This window comes from Camarhynchus parvulus, chromosome 10, assembly GCF_901933205.1.
Source record: "Camarhynchus parvulus chromosome 10, STF_HiC, whole genome shotgun sequence".
NCBI lineage: Eukaryota > Metazoa > Chordata > Aves > Passeriformes > Thraupidae > Camarhynchus > Camarhynchus parvulus.
In genome coordinates this window covers 4884168-4904949 of record NC_044580.1, presented here as the reverse complement: position 1 = coordinate 4904949, position 20782 = coordinate 4884168, and the positions used below count along the sequence as shown (strand labels likewise).

The 20782-nt window shown below is 43.4% G+C and overlaps 2 protein-coding genes across 2 annotated transcripts; one reads left to right on the top strand and one right to left on the bottom strand.

Annotated features, from left to right (window-relative positions):
• Positions 1-1589: 1589 nt before the first annotated feature.
• Positions 1590-7454, top strand: DNAJA4 (DnaJ heat shock protein family (Hsp40) member A4). Its single transcript, XM_030955153.1, has 8 exons — positions 1590-1690; positions 1778-1918; positions 3694-3874; positions 4770-4874; positions 5613-5840; positions 5930-6160; positions 6671-6771; positions 6856-7454. Exons 2-8 carry the CDS (start codon positions 1787-1789, stop codon positions 7072-7074), a joined length of 1197 nt encoding a protein of 398 aa, XP_030811013.1. The 5' UTR covers positions 1590-1690; positions 1778-1786; the 3' UTR covers positions 7075-7454.
• Positions 7455-8299: 845 nt separating this feature from the next.
• On the bottom strand, positions 8300-15556 carry WDR61 (WD repeat domain 61). Its single transcript, XM_030955154.1, has 10 exons — positions 15430-15556; positions 15286-15313; positions 14823-14928; positions 13842-14014; positions 12645-12793; positions 12231-12324; positions 11376-11469; positions 10652-10744; positions 9955-10033; positions 8300-8567 (listed from the first exon to the last, which is right to left on the bottom strand). Exons 1-10 carry the CDS (start codon positions 15439-15441, stop codon positions 8478-8480), a joined length of 918 nt encoding a protein of 305 aa, XP_030811014.1. The 5' UTR covers positions 15442-15556; the 3' UTR covers positions 8300-8477.
• Between the last annotated feature and the right edge of the window lie 5226 nt (positions 15557-20782).

The window sequence follows — 20782 nt, the reverse complement described above, 5'->3', positions numbered from 1 at the left end:
TTTACATGCTGAATATAAGTAGATTGTATTAATTCAATCTTCTAATAGTATTTACCTAAAATACAGTAGGAAGTTCATTATAGTGGCACCAGAGCTCTAAATGATGACAAATTTTCATTCAGATCCCTCCCCCTTTTTGTTTTTCCCCATTTCCCACTGTTAGACAACACAACAGGGTCCTCTCCTTCAGTCATCCTGACTCTTTACCTGGGCTGTGGTTGGCAGGGCAGGGCACTGGAACCTTTGGGCTATCATAACCACAGGAGATGCTCTGCTTTCATAAAACCATTCCCGGGAATAAGGAACTGTTTCCTGGAATAAAAAAGCAGCTTGTAAACATCCCTATTCAACTCAAGTTTGAGCAAAATCTGTTCTTAGGTCATGCAGCTTTTCTGTATTTTTCACTTGAGATTTTTCAGTATTAAGTTGCCATCTTCTAGGAAAATATGCTATTGCTCAGATCCACACAAGTACCAGTTATCTCCCTTCCCCTGAGCAGTAAATAATTATTTGAGGACCTTTGGTTACCTGGAGAAAGATGGAAACTATCCCAGCTTCCAAGTCTGCTCCAGGCAGGTCGGCTTGAGGAAAAGGCAAATAACAGATACAGAGCAGGGGTACAACATTAGCCCAATTAATTACAAATTGAAAAAACACTGAGGAACAATGCATCAGGAAAGCCTACTATTAATTAACCAGAACAAGATCTAACACACAGCATAGGGCAGGTTGTACCAAGGTGCTCGCCAGCCTCTCACAGGGCAGGGAGAGAAACGGGCACCAACTGAGGCGGCCGCCACGAGGGGCCCCTCAGGAGGGACCCCTCACCCCTGCCGGGCCCACGGTGCTTTAGGTTTGTCTAAAGCTGACACAGGTAGAAGCTTTCTAAATTAGACTCAACAGACTGTGTACAACACAAAGATACAAAATTTCGGGTAGTTTTTTACTGAGGCGGCTGCCATGAGGGGCCCCTCAGGAGGGACCTCTCACCCCTGCCGGGCCCACGGTGCTTTAGGTTTGTCTGAAGCTGACACAGGTAGAAGCTCTCTAAATTAGACTCAACAGAGTGTGTCTATAATACAAAGATATAAAATTTTGGGTAGTTTTTTTATATATTTTTAGCTCCATAAAATAGCCACATTTTAACTGTAATGGAAAGTACATCTAAAGCGTCCATAAAATAAAATTATTATTATTTGGAATTTTTATTGAAAAATAGTATCACATATACATCAAAAAGCAATAAAGAAGAGGAAAGAATAGACGTGCATTACCACATTAACTTAGGTAATAATTTACAGTTCCCATCCAATGCCAACTGCTCGGTACCCCATTGCCGGAGTACAGTTTGTGTGAGCTGTACTCAGGGAATGCCAGGCACGGCTCCGGGGCAGCCTCAGCCGTACAGCCCGAGCGACTGAAGGCGGCCGGGCCGCCCGGCCGGAGCGCCCCAAATTAAACACGGAGCGCCAGAGCCGGGCCCGGCCCAAGGCTCCTCCCCCCGCGCGCCCCGCCGGTGACGTCACGCGCCGCAGTTCTAGACCGTTCCAGCCCCGTGACGTCACGCCCGGCGTCATTCCAGAAGATTCGGCCGGGGCTCCTATAAAGGCTGCGGAAGAGGCGGAGCTGCCGGGATCGGGGAGCGGGCGGCGGCAGTGGCGGCGTTTTGTGCAGCGGAGTAACCGCAGCGGTGAGCGCGGCCCGCGGGCCCTTGGCGGGGCGCTGGGCGGGATAAGCCGAGGGTAACCCGAGGGTAACGTGCCGCGTCCTCCCACAGGCACCCACCATGGTGAAGGAGACGGAGTACTACGACATCCTGCAGGTGAAGCCCAATGCCTCCTCCGAGGAGATCAAGCGCGCCTACCGCAAGCTGGCGCTGAAGTACCACCCCGACAAGAACCCCAGTGAGGGCGAGCGGGTACGTGGAGTGGGGGCCGGGGCTGGGCCGAGGCCTGTGGGCCACCCACCTACCCACCGTGAGGCAGCCGCGCTCCAGGCGATACCTACAGCCCGTGCGCGGGGTAGGCCCCCGTCCGGCTCTCCGGCGGGCCGGGGCTGAGCCGGGCTCACCGCAGGCCCCGTCCGGCTCTCCGGCGGGCCGGGGCTGAGCCGGGCTCACCGCAGGCCCCGTCCGGCTCTCCGGCGGGCCGGGGCTGAGCCGGGCTCACCGCAGGCCCCGTCCGGCTCTCCGGCGGGCCGGGGCTGAGCCGGGCTCATCATTGGCGCCGCCAGGCCGCGCAGTGGGCGGCCCTGCCGGGAGAATTGGAGGCTGGCGCAGGGCCGCCCGCGGAAGCACCGCGGGTCCCCCGCAGACAGGCCGTTGTTACAGCCAGCGTGCACTAAGCTCAAATTCTGCTTTGCCCTTCCTGGAGCGTAGTGCCGGTACGTGAAGGCTCCCTACTTTAGGTCTCTGTTCAGATCTATGAGCCTGGTAGCAGGCCTGTGGCAAAGGGGATGCAGCATTTCTTTCTTTTTTTTTTGATGTGGCGCATACTAGTTTCCCTGTAGTTACGGTGGAAGATCGTCCGTAGAGGAGCTGGTTAAAACAGGCAAAGCTGGAAGGATTTCTAGTGTGCCAGTGGCCACTGTGCTGTCAGACGTTTAAAAGGCTGGTAGTGGATCCGGCTGCCAACACTGTTGTGCGGGATGGGTTTTCTTCAGAGAAAAATGCTAATGCAGATGTCCAAGGTAACTATACCCGGGAAGTCACTGGGCTGTACGTGGGTGGACTGCTTACAAGAGAATTATTTTACATGCTATCAGCACAGACCCGCTCAGCTGCCTGTGCTGACTTGGATGATAAACGAGCACCACAATTGGAGAACTAAGGAAAACATGAATGATGAGATTGTTTATCTAAAAGCTGGCTTACTAATACATTAATATAGGAATAGAAGGTCCATATTTACCTTATGTTAGACTCAAGAATACTAATTTATGGAACTCAAACAGTAACATAGTCAAAGGCAACCTTTTCTGCTCATATTTTTTTAGTCGACCTTTTCTGCTTTTATTTTGGGCCTGCTTTTTTTGCTTACACCACTTTACATGGCCATGAGTAAATGAAATTTTAAAATTGAAGTGGTCATTCCAGTAATAACAAATTCTTTTTAAAAATTCAGTTGGTAATGTTAGTAATAGGAAATTCTTCATAGCTATTTAAGAAAATTCCTTAATTGTTTTGATTTGTATCTGAGTCCTTGTGTTTGTGATGAGTAAGCAACACCCGTGTCTGGTCACATAAATCTCTGCTGTGGCTGGATGTACCAGCTCAGCAGGCATGGAGGATCCCTGTGTAGCTCTAGGCTGACTAGCACTGCTGTGGCCATGAGCAGTTGGGCACCTGCAGGACTTCAGGGATAGCACCATATTCCTTTCTAAATGGATTTGTTAGCGGTTATAATGGTTGTTGCAACTACCACAATCAGCAAAATGTAGTTGGTGTATACTTGTGAGGTGGATGTGACTGAATTAAGCCCACTTAAAACATGGGAGGAGGGGGGAGAGGGAGGAAAGGGGTGGTTTTCCTGGACAAAAGTGTACTATTATAGTCTGTTACCCAGGGAGTTTCCTTTTGGAAACAAACGCTGCAAGGGGGTGTTTGTAGTGGCTCAATCTGTAGATGGAGTTACATATGAGAGGGCTACTTTTCCTTTTGGTCATAGTTGTTCAGAGCTTCTTTTTTCTTTTTAGTTTAAACTTATATCCCAGGCATATGAAGTTCTGTCGGACCCAAAGAAAAGGGACCTCTATGACCAGGGTGGGGAGCAGGCTATTAAAGAAGGAGGCCTGAGTGGCGGCAGCTTCTCTTCACCCATGGACATCTTTGACATGTTCTTTGGTGGTGGAGGCCGAATGAATAGAGAGAGAAGAGGTACACAGTTCTAAACAAGTTCTAGAAACTCTAACCATGCACTTAAGCATAAAACACCTGTGCTATGGTACTGCTGTTCTGCTGAGTGCACATAGTGTGGATATTACTTGTTGCAACAATAGAATAAGTAAACTATGATTTTTCTAGTTACTCTAGCATTAAGAGTCTAATAAAGTAGATAACGTGGCTTAGCCATAGCCATCTTTCTGCTAAGTTCTATTTATTTTTTGTTGAAGGGGGAATGGGTAGTCGGTAGGGGAGGGGGAAACATCAGTAAGTCAGCAGTTGATTTAGACCTGTTTAAGTTACCTTTTTTCTAAATCTGTGCCTCACTTGCTCATATGTTTTTGGGCAATTTGCTTCAAAGGACACCATCAACTTAAACCTCAGTAATTTTAAATCCCATTAAAATATTTGGGAGAAATTACATGGAACTGAGTACAGTGTGCTCCCAAAAGCATGATCTGATTTTTGTCTCTTCCAAGCCCAATGCCTGTTAAAGGAGCAAGTAGTAACTTGCTGTAAAATCACTGAAATTATGCTATGAAGTGGCATGGAAATTCATAGGCAGGCATAAATAGCAACTTCTAAATTGACAGATCTGAAGCTGGTAGTGTCCTTGCATCTTGCTGTTTCAGTTAAGCTTATAAAATTCGGAGTAGGAGCAGGGATAGGGTAGCTTTGATGATGCTTTGCTTAATTACAGCTCAGCCTTTATGTTTGGAAATAAATGGGTGGAGCTTAGTGGAAGCTGATGGAATTGCACATGCTTTTAAGGGGGCTGAATTGTGTTCAAAGTTTGGAATGAACTCTGCATTTCTTCAGTGAGACTGCATGAACATTTGTCTTCACAAGAGCTGAACAAGTATTAATATTTTCCTTTTTTTTTCTGAAGGCAAAAATGTGGTGCACCAGTTAGGTGTATCTCTTGAAGACCTGTATAATGGCATTACAAGGAAACTGGCACTGCAAAAGAATGTTATTTGTGCAAAGTGTGAAGGTAAAAAAACACAAGTAGTGGTTTCAAATCCCTCTTCAAGTTGTTTGTGTGGCTTGTCTGAGGCTGAGAAGAAAGTCTGAATGCTTTCTTACTTTTTTTATGTCTTCATTCTTTGCCTGATCCCTGAAAGTCTGCCAGGGTATTTAATTCTTACTTATGCTTATCCAAAAGTAAGTCTCTCGACAGTGTTACAAAGTGATTATTCTAATTGCAAACTAAAACCCACTGTGAGTTGCAGTTAGGGGTACCTAAATTAAAATTATCTTCACCCAGAACTTGGATATAAATATTTATTCTGTAAAACTTCTTTAATTGCTGCGGGTGGAAGACTAGCTTGTGTTATGCTAGTAATTTTACAGTTACTAAGTACTCCCTAGACTGGTCCTCTTTGAGGTAAATTTTAATAAGGTCTTATATCTTAGTACTCTGTTAAATATTTCGTAAGCAGATTCTTTCCCAAGTATTAGTGGAATGTTTATGTCTTGAATTTGGTATGCTGACAGTTCCTTGGAAACCAGAAGTTACTGGGGGGGGTGGGGCAGAGGCTAATACAATAAGCTGTATAAACATTTTGTTTGTAGAAACCTCCAGCTTGTGGGGTATGTTTTGTGATGGCAGCTAAATTCTATTACTGAACTACTCTGAAGTTTCCCTAAACATGCTCTTGAAGTCAGTGAGTTCCAGCCTGACTACTGTAATTTTTTGAGACTGAGATGCAATTTAATTCTTTTGTCAAAGGTTATGGCGGAAAGAGAGGGGCAGTAGAAAAATGTCCTGTGTGTAAAGGAAGAGGGATGCAAGTTATAGTTCAGCAGATCGGACCTGGCATGGTGCAGCAAATCCAGACTGTGTGCCCAGAGTGCAAAGGCCAAGGTGAAAGAATAAATCCAAAAGACAGATGTGACAACTGCAATGGCTGTAAGGTTGTAAGAGAGAAAAAGATCATAGAAGTTCATGTTGATAAAGGTAAGAACTGTATATTTGTATTGGTTCCCAAATAATAGTCAATACTAGTCTATAGTTCTGCAGAGAATAAATGGGCTTCTTTTCTTCAGGTATGAAAGATGGTCAGAAGATAGTATTTCATGGAGAAGGTGACCAGGAGCCTGATTTGGAGCCTGGCGATGTTATAATTGTGCTTGACCAAAAGGATCACAGTGTCTTTCAGAGACGAGGGCATGACTTAATCACAAAAATGAGAATTCAACTCTCAGAGGCTTTATGTGGTTTCAGAAAGACAATTGAAACTCTGGACAACAGAGTTCTTGTCATATCTACTAGGCCAGGTAGGTCATTAAGAGTACTAATACTACATAAACTACTTGGTTTAATTATACGTGGACTGGAGTTTTTGGGGGAGATTGTTCTATTTGGGTTGTTTTTTTTCTAACCAGATGATGCAACAGGTTCATGAGGCAGTCACTTAACCTAGTTGGTTCTTTGTTATTGTTACTCTTTCTAAGACATGCAGAGTTATACCTAAAGCTGTCAAATACCTCTTAATATCAGCCCCAGCTGGTGGATAGCCAGGAAGATATTAAAGAGGAAAGAATCCTAATTCTACTAAATTATCTGTTCATTCAGCCTGAAGGCTGTGCCAAGAAAAGCTGATTTCTCTTATAGCAGGGGAAGTAGTCTAAATGGCCTTAGTTGTGTACAGCTTGGGTTTAGGTCTTAGCTGTGAACTGCTTACAATCTCCCTGAGGTGCCATGAGAACACAGTGTACAGCCCTGCCTCGTGTGGCTGAAATGCCTATCCCATCACAGCAGCCCACTTACAGCTCTTGCCTCCATAGGTGAAGTGATAAAACATGGTGACCTAAAATGTATCTACAACGAAGGGATGCCTGTCTACAAATCTCCAATGGACAAAGGCAGCCTGATCATACAATTTTTGGTAAGCTGCATGCTTTTCTGTAGCCAATATACTCATGTTTGCACATGAATAAATACTCATTTTAAAAAATATGTAACATTGTAGGTCCAGTTTCCAGAGCACTACTGGCTCCCAAGGGAGAAACTGTCTCTGCTGGAGGCTCTGCTTCCTTCACGAGAAGATGTTATGGTTACAGATGAGATGGATCAGGTAGACCTTGAAGATTTTGATCCAAATGAGCAAACCTACCGTAACAGTGCAGGAGAAGCATATGAAGAAGATGAGGAGGGTCCAAGAACGGGAGTACAATGTCAGGCATCTTAAAGCAAGGTGGAGCGGATGTCATCTAAGATGTAAATTTTCACAATGAAAACTGCATGGCTGTAATAGCCACTGCTTGTGGTTTTTGTGTTCAGCAAATTGAGTTGCTGCGCTGTCAGTATCACCTTTTTGTAACTAATTTATATTGTGTTCTTGTAGTCTTTCTATATAAAGCAAATGTCATACAGCTGAGAACCAAGTTGGTATGCATTTTCCTTGCTGTGAAGGTTCTCAATTTATTCACCTGTGCTATTTCTATAAGACTTTGGCAATATCAATAGAGGCTAAGTGGAGTGTCTTATGTAAATACTTTCATACTGGAAAATGAATTTCATAGAATAAAGCATAGCAGAATAACTTCTAATAAATAGTACTTCACCTTTTCTTGTGCTTCTCTTGTACTTTCTAAGCCATTCTGGAACCCCCTTTATTTAAACAAGTTCTTCTAAGCTCAGACTCCTGTCATCTAGTCTAGATTATTTGTGTTAGCTGCACCACTCATACCCGTCTCATTTTGTATTTCAGAAGCATTTTGTGCATGCCCTCCTCTCTGCCTCATACTCCTCTTCTGTGTTTTGTGGGTTTACAGTAGCATTCCTTCAGCTGCTTCTCTGTGTGTGACCTAAGGTTACAAGCTGTCCTCTAATGTGTTACATATAAGCAAATAGTTGCAAATAAAAGTTTGACCTTTCAGAAGCTCAAGCTTTGTATTTCAGCCTTCCCTAGAAAGGGTTTTTACTTCATCCTAGGCATTGTATACTTGTGCCTTAACTAAAATGAATAAACCAAAACCACTTGCACTGGGTATACCGCTGCTGTTTTGTAACATACACGATACCACAGTACAGCAATCCCATTAAAGCTTTTTTTCCATTTTACCTATTTGTTGGTAGTGTTTCTGTTAAGTCAGGGTTAGGAACAAGTGGCCCCCATGATGAATGATCTGTGTCCATGTACCACACAATTGTTGAAACAGGTGTTCAGCTTAAGTGATCCTCTTGCACTCACTAGCAGCAGGAGAAGCTGGGCTCTCATTTCCCATGTCTGTAACACAGCCTCAGTCATTTTCCTTCTGCTAAAATAAGCTGCTGTAACACTTAGGCCATGCTTTCCAGCTCTGGTCTATTTATGTTTAAAGGCAGGGGTGATTAGCTGAGCAGTTAACTTCATCCATGACTACCTATTTCTAAAAATACTTTTTTCCCAAGAATTAGACACAAGGACTTAAGAGTTGTAGCTTTTATTTTAAAAAAGTAAGGCTTTCTCTCGTGCTAAGCAAAATCAAAATTAGATCTGGTTCTGCAGATCAGTATGAATGCTTATATCATACTAAAAAATTACATAGGACAGTAGCAGTCCCTTGAAACTGCTACAAGATATTTACTGAAGCATCTGAGTCAAGACATTTAAACTGGACAGTCATAAATATGAATTTCTTGGTCATCACCAACAGACACAATTTTGGACCCACTTCCGTTGTATTTCACTCCCCAAACCTGTAAATAAGACATATGCAAGTTTATCCAGAAAGGACAAAGAAAAAGAATCTTTGCAGCAGTAATATTTATTATAAGGAGTAGAGGAAAGATTATTGAAAAGTCACCTAATTAGAGCTGGTGTAGTTGTGGCTTCTGCTTCACCAGCAGCTGAGACTGCCGAAGCAGAGCAGGACACTGCCCTCTAGGAGCCTGCCGAGCTCCTACACCACTCCCACTGACTGTGCCTTACCCTGGCCAGAGACACTCGGGCAGGGCCGAAAAGTGCTTGCCCCAGTTTGCATAAATAACCCAAGCATTTTCACTCCTGCCCATCGTGCAGCCCTTTCTGAAAAGAGAACTTTACAGTGCAGGAAAGGAAGAGAAGTATTTGTCATGCAGCAGAGACATTGTGACAGACTGAAGAACGACTGGGTTTTATCCTTGAGCTCTTTCGGAGAACCATTTACCTACCAGTACAAAACTTTGAAAAATTCAGGTCACTCCGATCTAAGACAGTTACACAAGCTCTTACCTGACACCCATCTCTATCAGAATGACATCAGGAAGGGTGAAGGCTACCCAGCACGTTAATGTGAAATGCAGAATGGGTGTGTTGACAGCAGTATGTTTTGGGTAACCTTGGACGCTATTTTGCATTAGTACCCAAACCCAGCATTCCCAGTAACTAACACATGTCTGTTTGCCACAGACTGAATGAGATCATACACAACAGCTAAAGCAACAAGGGAAAGCAAGTCCCACTTGGTACTTCAGTATTAAAACCCCCACAACTATAGGTATCTGAAAAGAAGGTTACCAGCAAGAAAGTACTACAGAAGAAAACATTCAAATAAAATCTGAAAGAATATCCTTTTGTTTCTTGTTCAGTGGTCCATTAAAATAAAACACTGTTCTGTTTATCACCTTATATTTGGACAAAGAGTAAATGGGTAGAAACCTAACTCCTTCCCTCACAGGTAGCTATCACTTAACAATAAATTAAAAACCCACAGTATTACTGACAGTGAAGGAGGAAAAACTCCCAAGTTTCCAGGCTGCTTTCAGGCATCTGTTTAAGTAATTCCAACCTTACACATGCTGTGTTAGTCACAGAAATAAGTAAAACCAGAGACAAAGGTAACAGAGTCTGGTGAGACTTAGGCCACTCAGGATTGCCTTTTTTGGGCCTGAAAAATGTTAATGACTTGGAAGAGATCAGCATATACACCTGGGAGTACTAGTTGAATATTAAGTGCTAAATAACCACAACTGCTAAAATTTCATTATAGCAGGCTAAAGCTGCATTACTGCAAGCCCGGAGCTGCAGCACCAAGGTGAAGCACAAATGTGCTCAACTACACAAGCTCTCCTGGGAATGTGGTGACCCAGGGAATAGCAGCCATACCTGATCTTGGTGGTCAAAAAAAGTATGGACACAGGTCCTTGTTCCAGCATCCCAAACCTTCACACTTTTATCAGATGAACTGAAAGAAAAATAATACTGATTAATGTTTAAATTAATATATTAACTAAAGTTTAATGCAAACATTAAAGGGTCTCATATGGTAGACATAAGAAACCCTCTTTCACCCATTAAATACAGGGATGAAGTAGCAAAAGACTGCATCTTCTGCTAGGTTCCACTACCTTTAAAATAAATCTACTGTTCCAACACCTGCAATGTGAAAATGAAGACTCCCATTTTGGCCAAAAAATTCTTTAAGGCAAGTTCTTTGGATAAGGAAATTCCTGTTACATATACTTGGTCCCCCAGCTGCCTCAGCTGTTCTAAGAATTAATACTAAAATTCAAGTAGATTAATGTACTACTACTTTAGTTTGTAATTCTTGATTGAAGAGCAATTTTTCAGCTATTTAGAATCAAACTGCCATTCTCTTAGGTTAGGTGTTTTTTACTTGTCAGGAACTACACTGCAATGGGAAGACTTTTACATTTTACTCTGTAAAATGCTCTCACTGCAGCTGGTATCACATCACAGATTGACTCAAGCCTTTAAATTTTATCTGATTTCATTACAGATCCCACTGTAATTTGTACACATTTTTTTTCAGTAATCAAAAACAATTAAAAATCCTCAATACCTGGAAACAAAATGGGTATCATCAGGACAAAATGCTACATTTAAAACCCAGGATCCGTGACCACTTAATGTGCCAGCCAAGTTTGCATGTTGCCTGTGGAAAGAACACGTCAGCATTTGCTTTGTGAATTCCAGGGAAAAAGCAACAGGAATATACTCTAGCTAGTGCAATCAAGAATGGTTCAATGGAAGGTGACTTCTGGACATTTGTTCATCCAAGCTGAACTGGTGTTACAGCAGATTCTGTTTTTCCATTTCAAATAGTTAAAATAAAAAGATGTCACTAAGAAGATGGACTGGAGGACAAATAGTTTCACCAAAGCCAAAGCAATGCAGGTTTAGCAGGTGAAGACCACTGAAACAGGGCCAGTTCCTCCCCAGGGTCTTCCAAGGTATTGCAAGATGCAACAGAAATAGGTCATAAATATAATTTCCTGTGTACAGAACAGATGTTTAGGAGAGGTGAACACAAGCTCACAGGACAGATACACAGAAGAATTAGCTTACTGCCTACAGGCAAATATGAGGAAAGTAATTTGTTTTCAATTTACAGCTTTCTTCTACCTCTACACTTTCAAGAACTATCGAAGGATGTAGTATTTTATGATTTAAGATTATTTATTACATAAAAAGTCACCAAAAGCTGAAAGGAATTCTGGAGAGCGGAGGGTTTGCTCTATGTTTCACAGCATCAGCCTCTCTAAGCAGTTGAAGTCCCCACTCACACATCGTAGATTTTGATGTAGCCGTCGTCGGAGGCGGTGACGAGCAGCTGGGAGTCAGGGGAGAAGGTCAGCGAGCGGATGGGCATGGCATGGCCTGCAGGGACAGGGACACAGGGCAGGGCTGGCACTCCTCTCACTGACACAGCGCCCAGCAAGCTACAACAGCTCTGCCTGCTCAGACACAGCAGCCTCTGAAGCCTCTTTCTCTCTAGAGGCTTCTTCACACAAGGGAAAATGGAAACAGACAGCAATTCTCAACTGTGAATGTTAAGGCATGGCTGCAACACAAAGACTATCTAGCTTCATTCAGCTGTGGATCTCTATTAGAAATCATGTCATATGTTATAGTATGATTCCATATTTAAATGGTTGGGGTTTTGGTTACAACTGGGCAGAAACTACATGAACATTAAAAGCCCATTTATCTGTTAGAAAAAAAATGCATGTATTCTACAACATGAAATGTTCAGTTACTTTTTAGACCAGCAAAACATTGCTTTAGAACAAGTAACGTAAGAAAAAGAAAAATCATGTGCAGGGCAGCACACATTTGGCTTGGCTTCATTCCCTTGTAGCTTTCTGCAATACAAGGAGCTCTAATTTAAGAATTTAGTTAAGCATTACTGACTGTATCTTCTAAAAAAGGCATTTGTGATGCAAGCCTGAGTTTACAGTTTGCCTCTAATATTTAAGTGGTTAGGTTACAGCACACTAAATAATTAAATACTGTCTAATGGACAAACATGTCAACTCACTTTTGCCATGGTTGTTGTAGCTTATTCTGACTTGCATTATATCTTTTAATTTTGTCAGAACTGAGGTCAGAATTAGGTACTGCAAATAACCAAACCATACCTTCTAGCGTATGCAGAAGTTTTCCAGTTGCAATATCAAAAATATTGATAATGCCATCTATTGCTCCACTGGCCAAGTATTTTCCATCTGGACTCTGTAAGAAAACACAAAAAGTGTGATTCAACATCTGTGTGTATTTATGCTGTGTAAGCCCTAACATTCCCTTGGCAACTTTTCACAAATAGCAATCGATGCAAGATACCTGGGCTCCAAAAATCCTGAAAGCTATAAACAAGATCCAAATATATTTTCCAGATGTGCAGGGGGAAATGTCACACAATTTGTATTTGGAACTATGGCTGTCACCTAGTATTATTGCAGAGATAAACTGATAGATGGAAACAAAAATACCTATTTACAACATATTACAGCAATAGCAATTTCTCATAAGGAATTATCAATTGTGCTTCTTACATATGCAATGCTAAGGATGAACTTTCCTCTGGTGTCTAGAGAATATTCTTTCTTTCCAGTTTCAACACCGAAAATATTTACTTTCCCCACGTGACTTCCTGTTGCAAGGTACTGGGAATCAGGTGAAAAAGCCAGGGACCAAGCATCAACTGTATTAAAAAATAAAAACCAGTTAGCTGGATCCTGTTCCTGGTTCTTATTCAACAGTGTCAGTTGTGTATGCATCTGTTTAGATGTGCAACCCCCTAAGAATGTACAACCTCATCAAGTTACCCCTTCTATGTAACTAATGGAGTGTATCTTGAGCTATTGACTTACATTTGGTAAAAGATTACATTTCTAGTAAGACCCTGACCTTATGAAACCCTCATGTAACAATAAATTTAGAATTTAAGACTGCATCAGTTAAGTCGAAATTCTTACTTTTTTCCTGGAACCAAAAGATTGAAACTACTGAAAAAAGCAACACAAGTATGTAGTAAAGCACAGAAGATGAAAGCACAGGAGAAATGCAGATATACAAATGTAACATAGATAACATTCCTACAATTGAATGTCAAAACCCATCATTTTTCATAGCAGTGCAATGTATTTATCTGGCACAACGTAATTTACAGGGTTTTTTTCTAAAAGTTAAATATTAATTGCCTAAAACACTGCAAGATTATTCTTAAATTCGTGAGTCCCAGTGGGCTCATGAAATACTTGGAATAAATCCTTAGGCCCTGAATTCCAGCTTGGAGAACATCAGCATTGTTACCATTGGTAGCTGTTTTGACTTGCTTGCTCAGGATTGGACATGATGGATAAAAAAGGATCAGATGCACGGCTCAAATTCACTGCAGTGTTATGAAGAACATTCAGAGCTCCTTTGTAAATCCATCTGAATAAGCACTTGAATTATTTCTTCTAAATATCCCTTAACCAATGCATGTGTAAGAGAAGCTTCTGCTTTATGCATACAGCAAAAAGCCTACTATGTATACCTGAGAAAGCACAAGTAGTGTGTAAAAATAAATGTAAAATTGTCTGATGCTGCTTTGTGTCGAGTTCATAAAACCTTAAAGACTTCTGCAAATATAGGAAAGATGAAACCACCCAAAGACCTTAATGCCCTCAGGTACCCCAGTGCCCCAGTATTTGCCAGGAAGAGTCACACTGCTCCCCGGCAGAGCCAGCTCAGCTCTGGTGTCTTACCAGGACCAGCATCTATGGACTTGATCTGCTTGCCAGTCTCTAAGTCCCAGAGGCGAATGTGGGCGTCCAGGGAGCTGGAGGCTGCAATGGCACCCGTGTGGCTGATGTCCACAGACACCACCCCCAGCTGGTGCCCCTCCAGAGTCCACTGCAGATCCAGCTTTTCATCATTCCTGCCGTGCAAGGGAAAGAAAAGCCTCGTTGGGAACAGCTGGGGGGGCTGAACATCCCCAGCCTCACACAAAACAAACAATCCGCATTCCTCCCTCTGTTCAACACAAGGCAATCCAAGTTCTCCTGTGAAATGTGAAAGGCTACACACAAACTCTCTGTACTTAAAGAACTGACAAATCAATAATTTACCATATTCCTGCGAAGCAGGTACTTTATCCTAAGTTTGGAAGGCATCCCACCAAAAAATGTCCATCACACACCAGTCTGTGGGTGCTCACAGAGCCGACCTGTGAGCTCAGCACAAAGTACCATGACTGACATCTTCACAGTCACTCCACCCAAGCTAAACCTACCAATGAAGTGAAGCACATCCTTCACACTGCTTTGCCTAAGAGACAATAGTTTCTTTGCAAAAGCACACTTCCATAAGGATTATCAGGATCTTTTTTTCAATAAAAAAGGAAGATGTCATTTCCTCTTTCTCACTATTCCCATTATTTCTTTCACAATACACATCTCCCAATGCACTGTCTCATCAGAAGATACATTTCTCATTCTTTGGTTTAGAAGTACATTAAGTATTCTCTGAAATGCATTTTCAAAAGGATTCTCATTTTTTTTTTTAATTAAAGCACACCAGAATGCCACTACTCCAAGAGAAAGCACACAAGGCAAATGGAGATAAACCTGCTCAAAGAAGCAGCTCTGTGTGCCATTCTTCTAACATCCCTGCAGATTGTGGAAATTCAAGGCTGCTCCACACAGACCATTTCTAAGGCCTAAAACAGATTAATATGGGGCACTTACCACTTCCAGACCTTTACCAGATCATCCAAAGAGCCAGAGATCACTGTTTCAGAACCATCATTTTTATTTTTGCCCCAAGCAACTGACCAAATGGCATCATCGTGAGCTACAAGAGAATATAAGCACATTAATTAAAAAATAAGTATTTTCTTTTGATAGAAGATCACAACTGGTTTTGGTAATGCTGAACTGGCCAGCTGCAATGTTGGCAATAGACCCTGCCCTGCTCCTCAGGTCTGTTGAGCGCTCTGAGAGCCTTATCACTGCCTTCTTTGTTCCAAAATGTGCAATGCGTTGTGCGAGCAGCGTCACTGCTGAAAAAGCAGCACAGCTACCTCTGAGTTACTCAGATTTATGCCCAATATAAACATAACCAGGTCTCCACACACTGATACCTGCCGTTATCAACTTAACATCATCCCAGAACACCAACATTGCTCAGTACCCGCTAGCGTTTGCTCACCTTGCTCTTGCTTGAAGAGAATACCGTACTAGAAAGAAAAAATAATTAATATTACACATGAGCAGCCTATACATATATATATACATAGACATACACATACCTCAAGCGAGCAATTAGCTTAGCTAACGCTGTGTTTTTAATTACCTGTGTGGTCATGTCTTTCTGAAAACAATCCCGAGGGGAGCGCGCCCAGAGCAGCCGGACACAGCTCCCGCCGCCGTCGCGCCGTGATGACCTCGGTACCACCGAGAGCGCCGCTCCCCCGCGCCCTCCGGCCCCGCGCCTCTGCCGCCGCCCTGTGGCCGGGAGGCGCAGCCGGACACATCCCGCCGGCTGAAACGGCCCCGCGTCCTGCCCGTCAGCGCCCTCAGGGACAGCGGCACCGAGCCCCCGGCCCCGCGTCCTGCCCGTCAGCGCCCTCAGGGACAGCGGCACCGAGGCCCCGGCCCCGCGTCCTGCCCGTCCAGTGCCCTCAGGGACAGCGGCACCGAGCCCCCAGCCCCGCGTCCTGCCCGTCAGCGCCCTCAGGGACAGCGGCACCGAGCCCCCGGCCCCGCGTCCTGCCCGTCAGTGCCCTCAGGGACAGCGGCATCGAGCCCCCGGCCCCGCGTCCTGCCCGTCAGCGCCCTCAGGGACAGCGGCATCGAGCCCCCGGCCCCGCGTCCTGCCCGTCCAGTGCCCTCAGGGACAGCGGCACCGAGCCCCCGGCCCCGCGTCCTGCCCGTCCAGTGCCCTCAGGGACCGCGGGACTGAGCCCCCGGCCCCGCGTCCCGCAGTGGCGTCGCACAGTTGACACCTTCATCGCCGCCTCTCATTCATCCCTTCCCGCTCACCCACAGGACAGGCGGGCGCGGCCCCGGCGCCATCGCTGTGGGCGGCCCTCAGAGGTTGGGTGTGCGGTAGCGGTGGCAGTGGTGCCCTGCGGTGCTGCAATGGCGGTGCTGGTGTGAGCTGTGGGATGCGGTCAGGTCCGCCGGCCCAGCCGTGCAGAAGCTCCTGAGGGAAGGCTGGGCTGGCTGCCGCTTGTCTGAGGCGTGCAGGAGGCGAGGGGCAGGCCGAGCACAGCACTGCCCGACCCCGCGCTCCTTGGGCTGCCGCGCTGCCCATGGCTCTTACCACGGCACAGAAGGCTTTAACTTCACAGAACCACAGAATCACAGTCATTAAGGTTGGAAGGAACCTGCAAGATGATCAAATCCAGCCTAAGTTCACCACCTTGTCAACCAGGCCAGAGCACGAAGTGCCACCCCATATCATTTCTTGAACACTTCAGGAATCGTGATTCCACCACCTCCCTGAGCAGCTCATTCCAATGCCTGACCGCCTTTTCTGTGAAGAAATTCTTCCTGATGTTCAGCCTGAAACTCCTTTGACACAACTTGTGGCTGTTTCTCTGGTCATGTCACTTGTTTCCTGGGGGAAGAGCGTGATCCCCAGCTAGCTACACCCTTCTGTCAGGGAGTTACAGAGAGCAAGAAAGTCCCCCCGAGCCTCCTCCAGGCTGAGCTCCCACAGGGCCCTCAGCCACTCCTTGTGCTCCAGAAAGCAGAAAGGAAGATTCCCTGATAATCATCTGTGTCAGATCAAAAAAAAAAAAAAAAAAGGTATGACTTTTCTTTTGGAAGCTGAAGTTTCTCAAGTTGCTGTCTCTGCTTGAGTTAAAAGTGCAAAAAATGTCAGAATTTAAGTTCAGGAGAATTAATCAGATTCCCTGAGGCTTAAAACTAAAGACAAAGGATCAGTGGTCTTTCACAGCTCTTAATCAGTTTTCATATGTACACAAAGCTCTTTGAGATCAATAGAACTTGTCTGAGTAAGCAGAGTAACAACCAAAACAGGAATTCTGAATGTGTCTTAACACAGTTCTGCAGTCAAGAATGAAAATCTGGGTAAAACTCTTACACATAATTACAGACTTTTACATATAATTACAGAATCCTTAGTTCTCTGATTAGGTTGAGCTTTGAGAAGATTTTAAGGCATACAGCTTTAATGTCTTTAATTTCAGAAATCCTCATTTTCTCGTTTGTAGTGACGCAATGGTAAACATTCTCCAAAAGTAAAAGAAGTTATTCTATTTCTTGCCAGGGTTCTTCTAAGAATTCTTTCATTTAAATGTGCACTTAAAATGTACCACTTTCACCTTATGTTCAAATAATCAAGCTTGGTCTTGCAATTCTGTATAGAGTACTGCAGGACTGTAACATAATCTTTGACAGACAAAGTGTTTCTAATCCTTCCAGAGGTTTCAAAGTTCTCTCTGTGCACTGGGATTTACTCTGTACAGTGAACACCTTAGGCCTTCATGGGATAAGGTTGTTCCTGTTCTCCTGTGAGAGGACAGAATGAGATTGTGGGTTATTTCCTACATCACTTATGACACAAATCTGTATTTGATAGAGTGAAAGCTGATTAGATGCTGCTTTGGTGCATCAAGAGGATAAGCTGAAGCAAAGTGTGCCACATGTTTGATTTACAGATAAATTGCCTCTGTGGAATAGTAACTGAGAGCAGGTTTCTGTATGTCTGTCCTTGTTGTGGAGCGCTGTGTCAGTATAGGTATTTCAGCCCTAATCACAACAATGCCTTGGGAGTGCCTCTGGCTTCAAATGACAGCTTTTAAAACAGTGTTACAGGGAAGAAACCTGACATATTAAAATTATCATTGTGATCACCCTCATATTGTGCTTACACACAGAAGTGAATAAGGTCATGACTTTGGGTGCCACATGAACATTGCAAAAGGCACTTCCTAGCCCAAAGGTCAGATGCAGAGAACACATTGGGAGCAGGACAATTTAAAAACACAGGCTGAGTGCCATTGTGGCCTGGTACTACAGCCCCAGTTCAGATCAGCACTCACAGTTCAACACCAGCCTCACACACAAGATGAATGCCAAGTAAGCCTTGATTCATTAAGGTCTTGAAGACACATGAGCTTCCATAAAACAGGAAGGCTAGATAATTAACTGGGGGCTCCAGCTCTGCAGGTACATGAGCACTGCAGCATTCAAGTACCAGACGTGTCAGCTTCTCTCCCTGCTCCACACTAAATAATTCATTTGCTAGTGGGTTTGAGGAAGATGAGAATGGTATTTAAGTTATGTGGTGGTGTTTGCCAAAGCGAGTAATACAGGAATATGCATTTTTGTGGTTACTAATGTCAGGCCATGTCAGTTTAGAAAAGTGACTATGTATTACAACTGTGCCTGCAGAGAGCTGGATTCAATTCCAGGCTTCTTTCAGGACTGATCCATAAGTTTTGGGTTTGTTTTTCCATCTTAGGGTTCAGTGTAGGATTGGTCACCCACAGGTGCTGCAGAAACAAAGGGCAACTTGTGACAGAGCATGGAGCCTGTGTGCAGATTTATATTTATATATATATATATATATATATATATATATATGCATATGTATACCATCTCCCTGTTGTGAGGCAGCAGCAGCAAGAGCATCTCCATCCTCTTTCCAGGAGGTTGGCATTCACAGTCAAACATTAATCATTTCACATCCTTCTGTGTTCTGGGGACTCTGAACAGTTGTGGCAGGAGCAAAGAATCCTCTGCTTCTGTTGCTTGCTGTGTCCCTAAGAAACCACCAAGGGACTGCGTTCCTGGGAATGAATTGGAATAGCATTTGCACTGTTTGCTCATTCATTTCAGATCTCTGACTGCTCCACCAAGTCACTCAGAGCATCTACAGCTTTTTGTATAGCATGTGTCAGTATTGTAGTGCATTAGCATTGGGGCAGTTGAGGCAAAAGACAAGAGCCACAGAAAACTGAGTCTTAATACAGTCTTCAGTTCCACTTTTGAAACAAGTCCAGTTCCTTGCATGCAGATTTGATGAACTTTCAGCTTTTGTTGGTTTTTCTCTGCTCCTTATTTCTTTCTTATATCTTTTTGTCAGCTGCTGTCCCCTTTCTTCCCTTTTCTTGCAACTTCATATACTTTTTCACGGATAGGTTTCTCTTTGATGGTCCCAAGCAGCTGAATTGGGATCTGGAGTCAAGTATAAACTTTCCTGAAGTTTGAAGAGTTTCAAACAAAAGCTTTGCTTTAAAAAAGCTCTTGTCTTATTTCAAAAAACATTCATTGTAAGGGCGCTGCATGTTGCAAGTGGTGGCACCAAACGTGGCACCAAACCCAGCCATCATACCTTATAGAATATAGAGTTGGAACTACAGTCACAACTGTAGTCCAAGGGCTGGCCAAAACAGGGAAATGATATAATGGAAAAGCTCTTCTTCAAGAATCTGAAACCAAGACCAAATATTAATGACATTCTTGCCCTATGAGTTAAGGAAGGATCATTATCCCATTTCACAGACGGGTGAAATCTGAAGCAAGGTGACGAATTTAGTCAGTGGTAGATCGAGGAATGGAACTGTTTCTCAGCTTCTTGGTATGTGCTCTAGCTCAGTGTGTATCTACACACTGACATTGCTTTAAGTTTGCATTTAAATACTACATTGTTTTGCTGATGAGAAAGGAAGTATTTCAAAGTATTTATTCAACAAGCAAGGAAAAGTACTTGGGACAGACAAAAATGAAAAGGAGACTCAGCCTAACAGGAATGAAAATAGTACTTAGCACTTGCAGGAACAAATCTTTCTCTGGCTGGCACTATGCAGTTCCAGCCCAAGGTGTCCTGGTCGGCTTCTGGTCAGGGGAAAGCTTAGCCAGGAGAGTACTTTCCTTTAGAATGGATCAGGTTCCTTTGGAGTGGGTAAGGTGGACAGTGAGAGTGGAGTGAATGAGCAGCTGCTTTTAGGAAGAAAAGAAGAAAATAAAACAGTTAACTAAACAAATAAATCCTAAAAACTAGACTCTCTTCCCCATGGAAGGAACCTCATCCCCACTGTCATCTGCAGAGAAGCCAGAATGGTCAGATGTAATTACAGGCCTTTTAACCTCCTGCTTATGATATGTATAGGTCAAAGAGAACCTTTCAGAGTACAGTTGTTTTGAAAGGAATAATGAAATAAGCAAAAAAATTAGCAGAAGTAATTGTTCTTCATGAGAGATTTTCTAATGAAAAATCAGTCTATTCTTGATGATAACTGAACCCAGATGGTTTTTTTCTACCTATCTTCTCCTTCTCTCAGTGAGAAGACTTCCGTTCTTCATTCATTTATTTACTTTATCAGAATTATAATATTTTATTCTTTATTTTATTCTCTCACACAGTCTTCTTTTTTTAAGGAGCAAGAGGTGGATCAGAGAGAGTTTCTCAGACCTGAACATGAGTCTGAAATGTTGGATATATAGAATATATAGTTGCATATAGAATGCAACTACGATAAAAGAAACATCTGGTGCTCATTTGTCAGGATTGAAATAAGGCCCTTTAAAACATCATGCATGTAGTTGGGACTGACTTACAGAAGGCACAAAGTTTCAACCCATACATCAAGTCTAGCAGTAAAACTTTTTTCTCCAGAATGATGAATTTCACATGTTTTACCAAAATTAATGTGTGTCCTTTGCTATTGTGG

Coding starts and splice junctions, on each gene's coding strand:
- WDR61 (XM_030955154.1), bottom strand. Junction 12,325..12,644: donor TCATCCTTAGCATTGCATAT/GTAAGAAGCACA, acceptor GTTTTCTTACAG/AGTCCAGATGGAAAATACTT. Junction 8,568..9,954: donor TTTTTGACCACCAAGATCAG/GTATGGCTGCTA, acceptor TCTTATTTACAG/GTTTGGGGAGTGAAATACAA.
- DNAJA4 (XM_030955153.1), top strand. CDS start 1,787: ATGGTGAAGGAGACGGAGTACTACGACATCCTGCAGGTGAAGCCCAAT. Junction 1,919..3,693: donor ACCCCAGTGAGGGCGAGCGG/GTACGTGGAGTG, acceptor TTTTCTTTTTAG/TTTAAACTTATATCCCAGGC. Junction 3,875..4,769: donor AATGAATAGAGAGAGAAGAG/GTACACAGTTCT, acceptor TTTTTTCTGAAG/GCAAAAATGTGGTGCACCAG.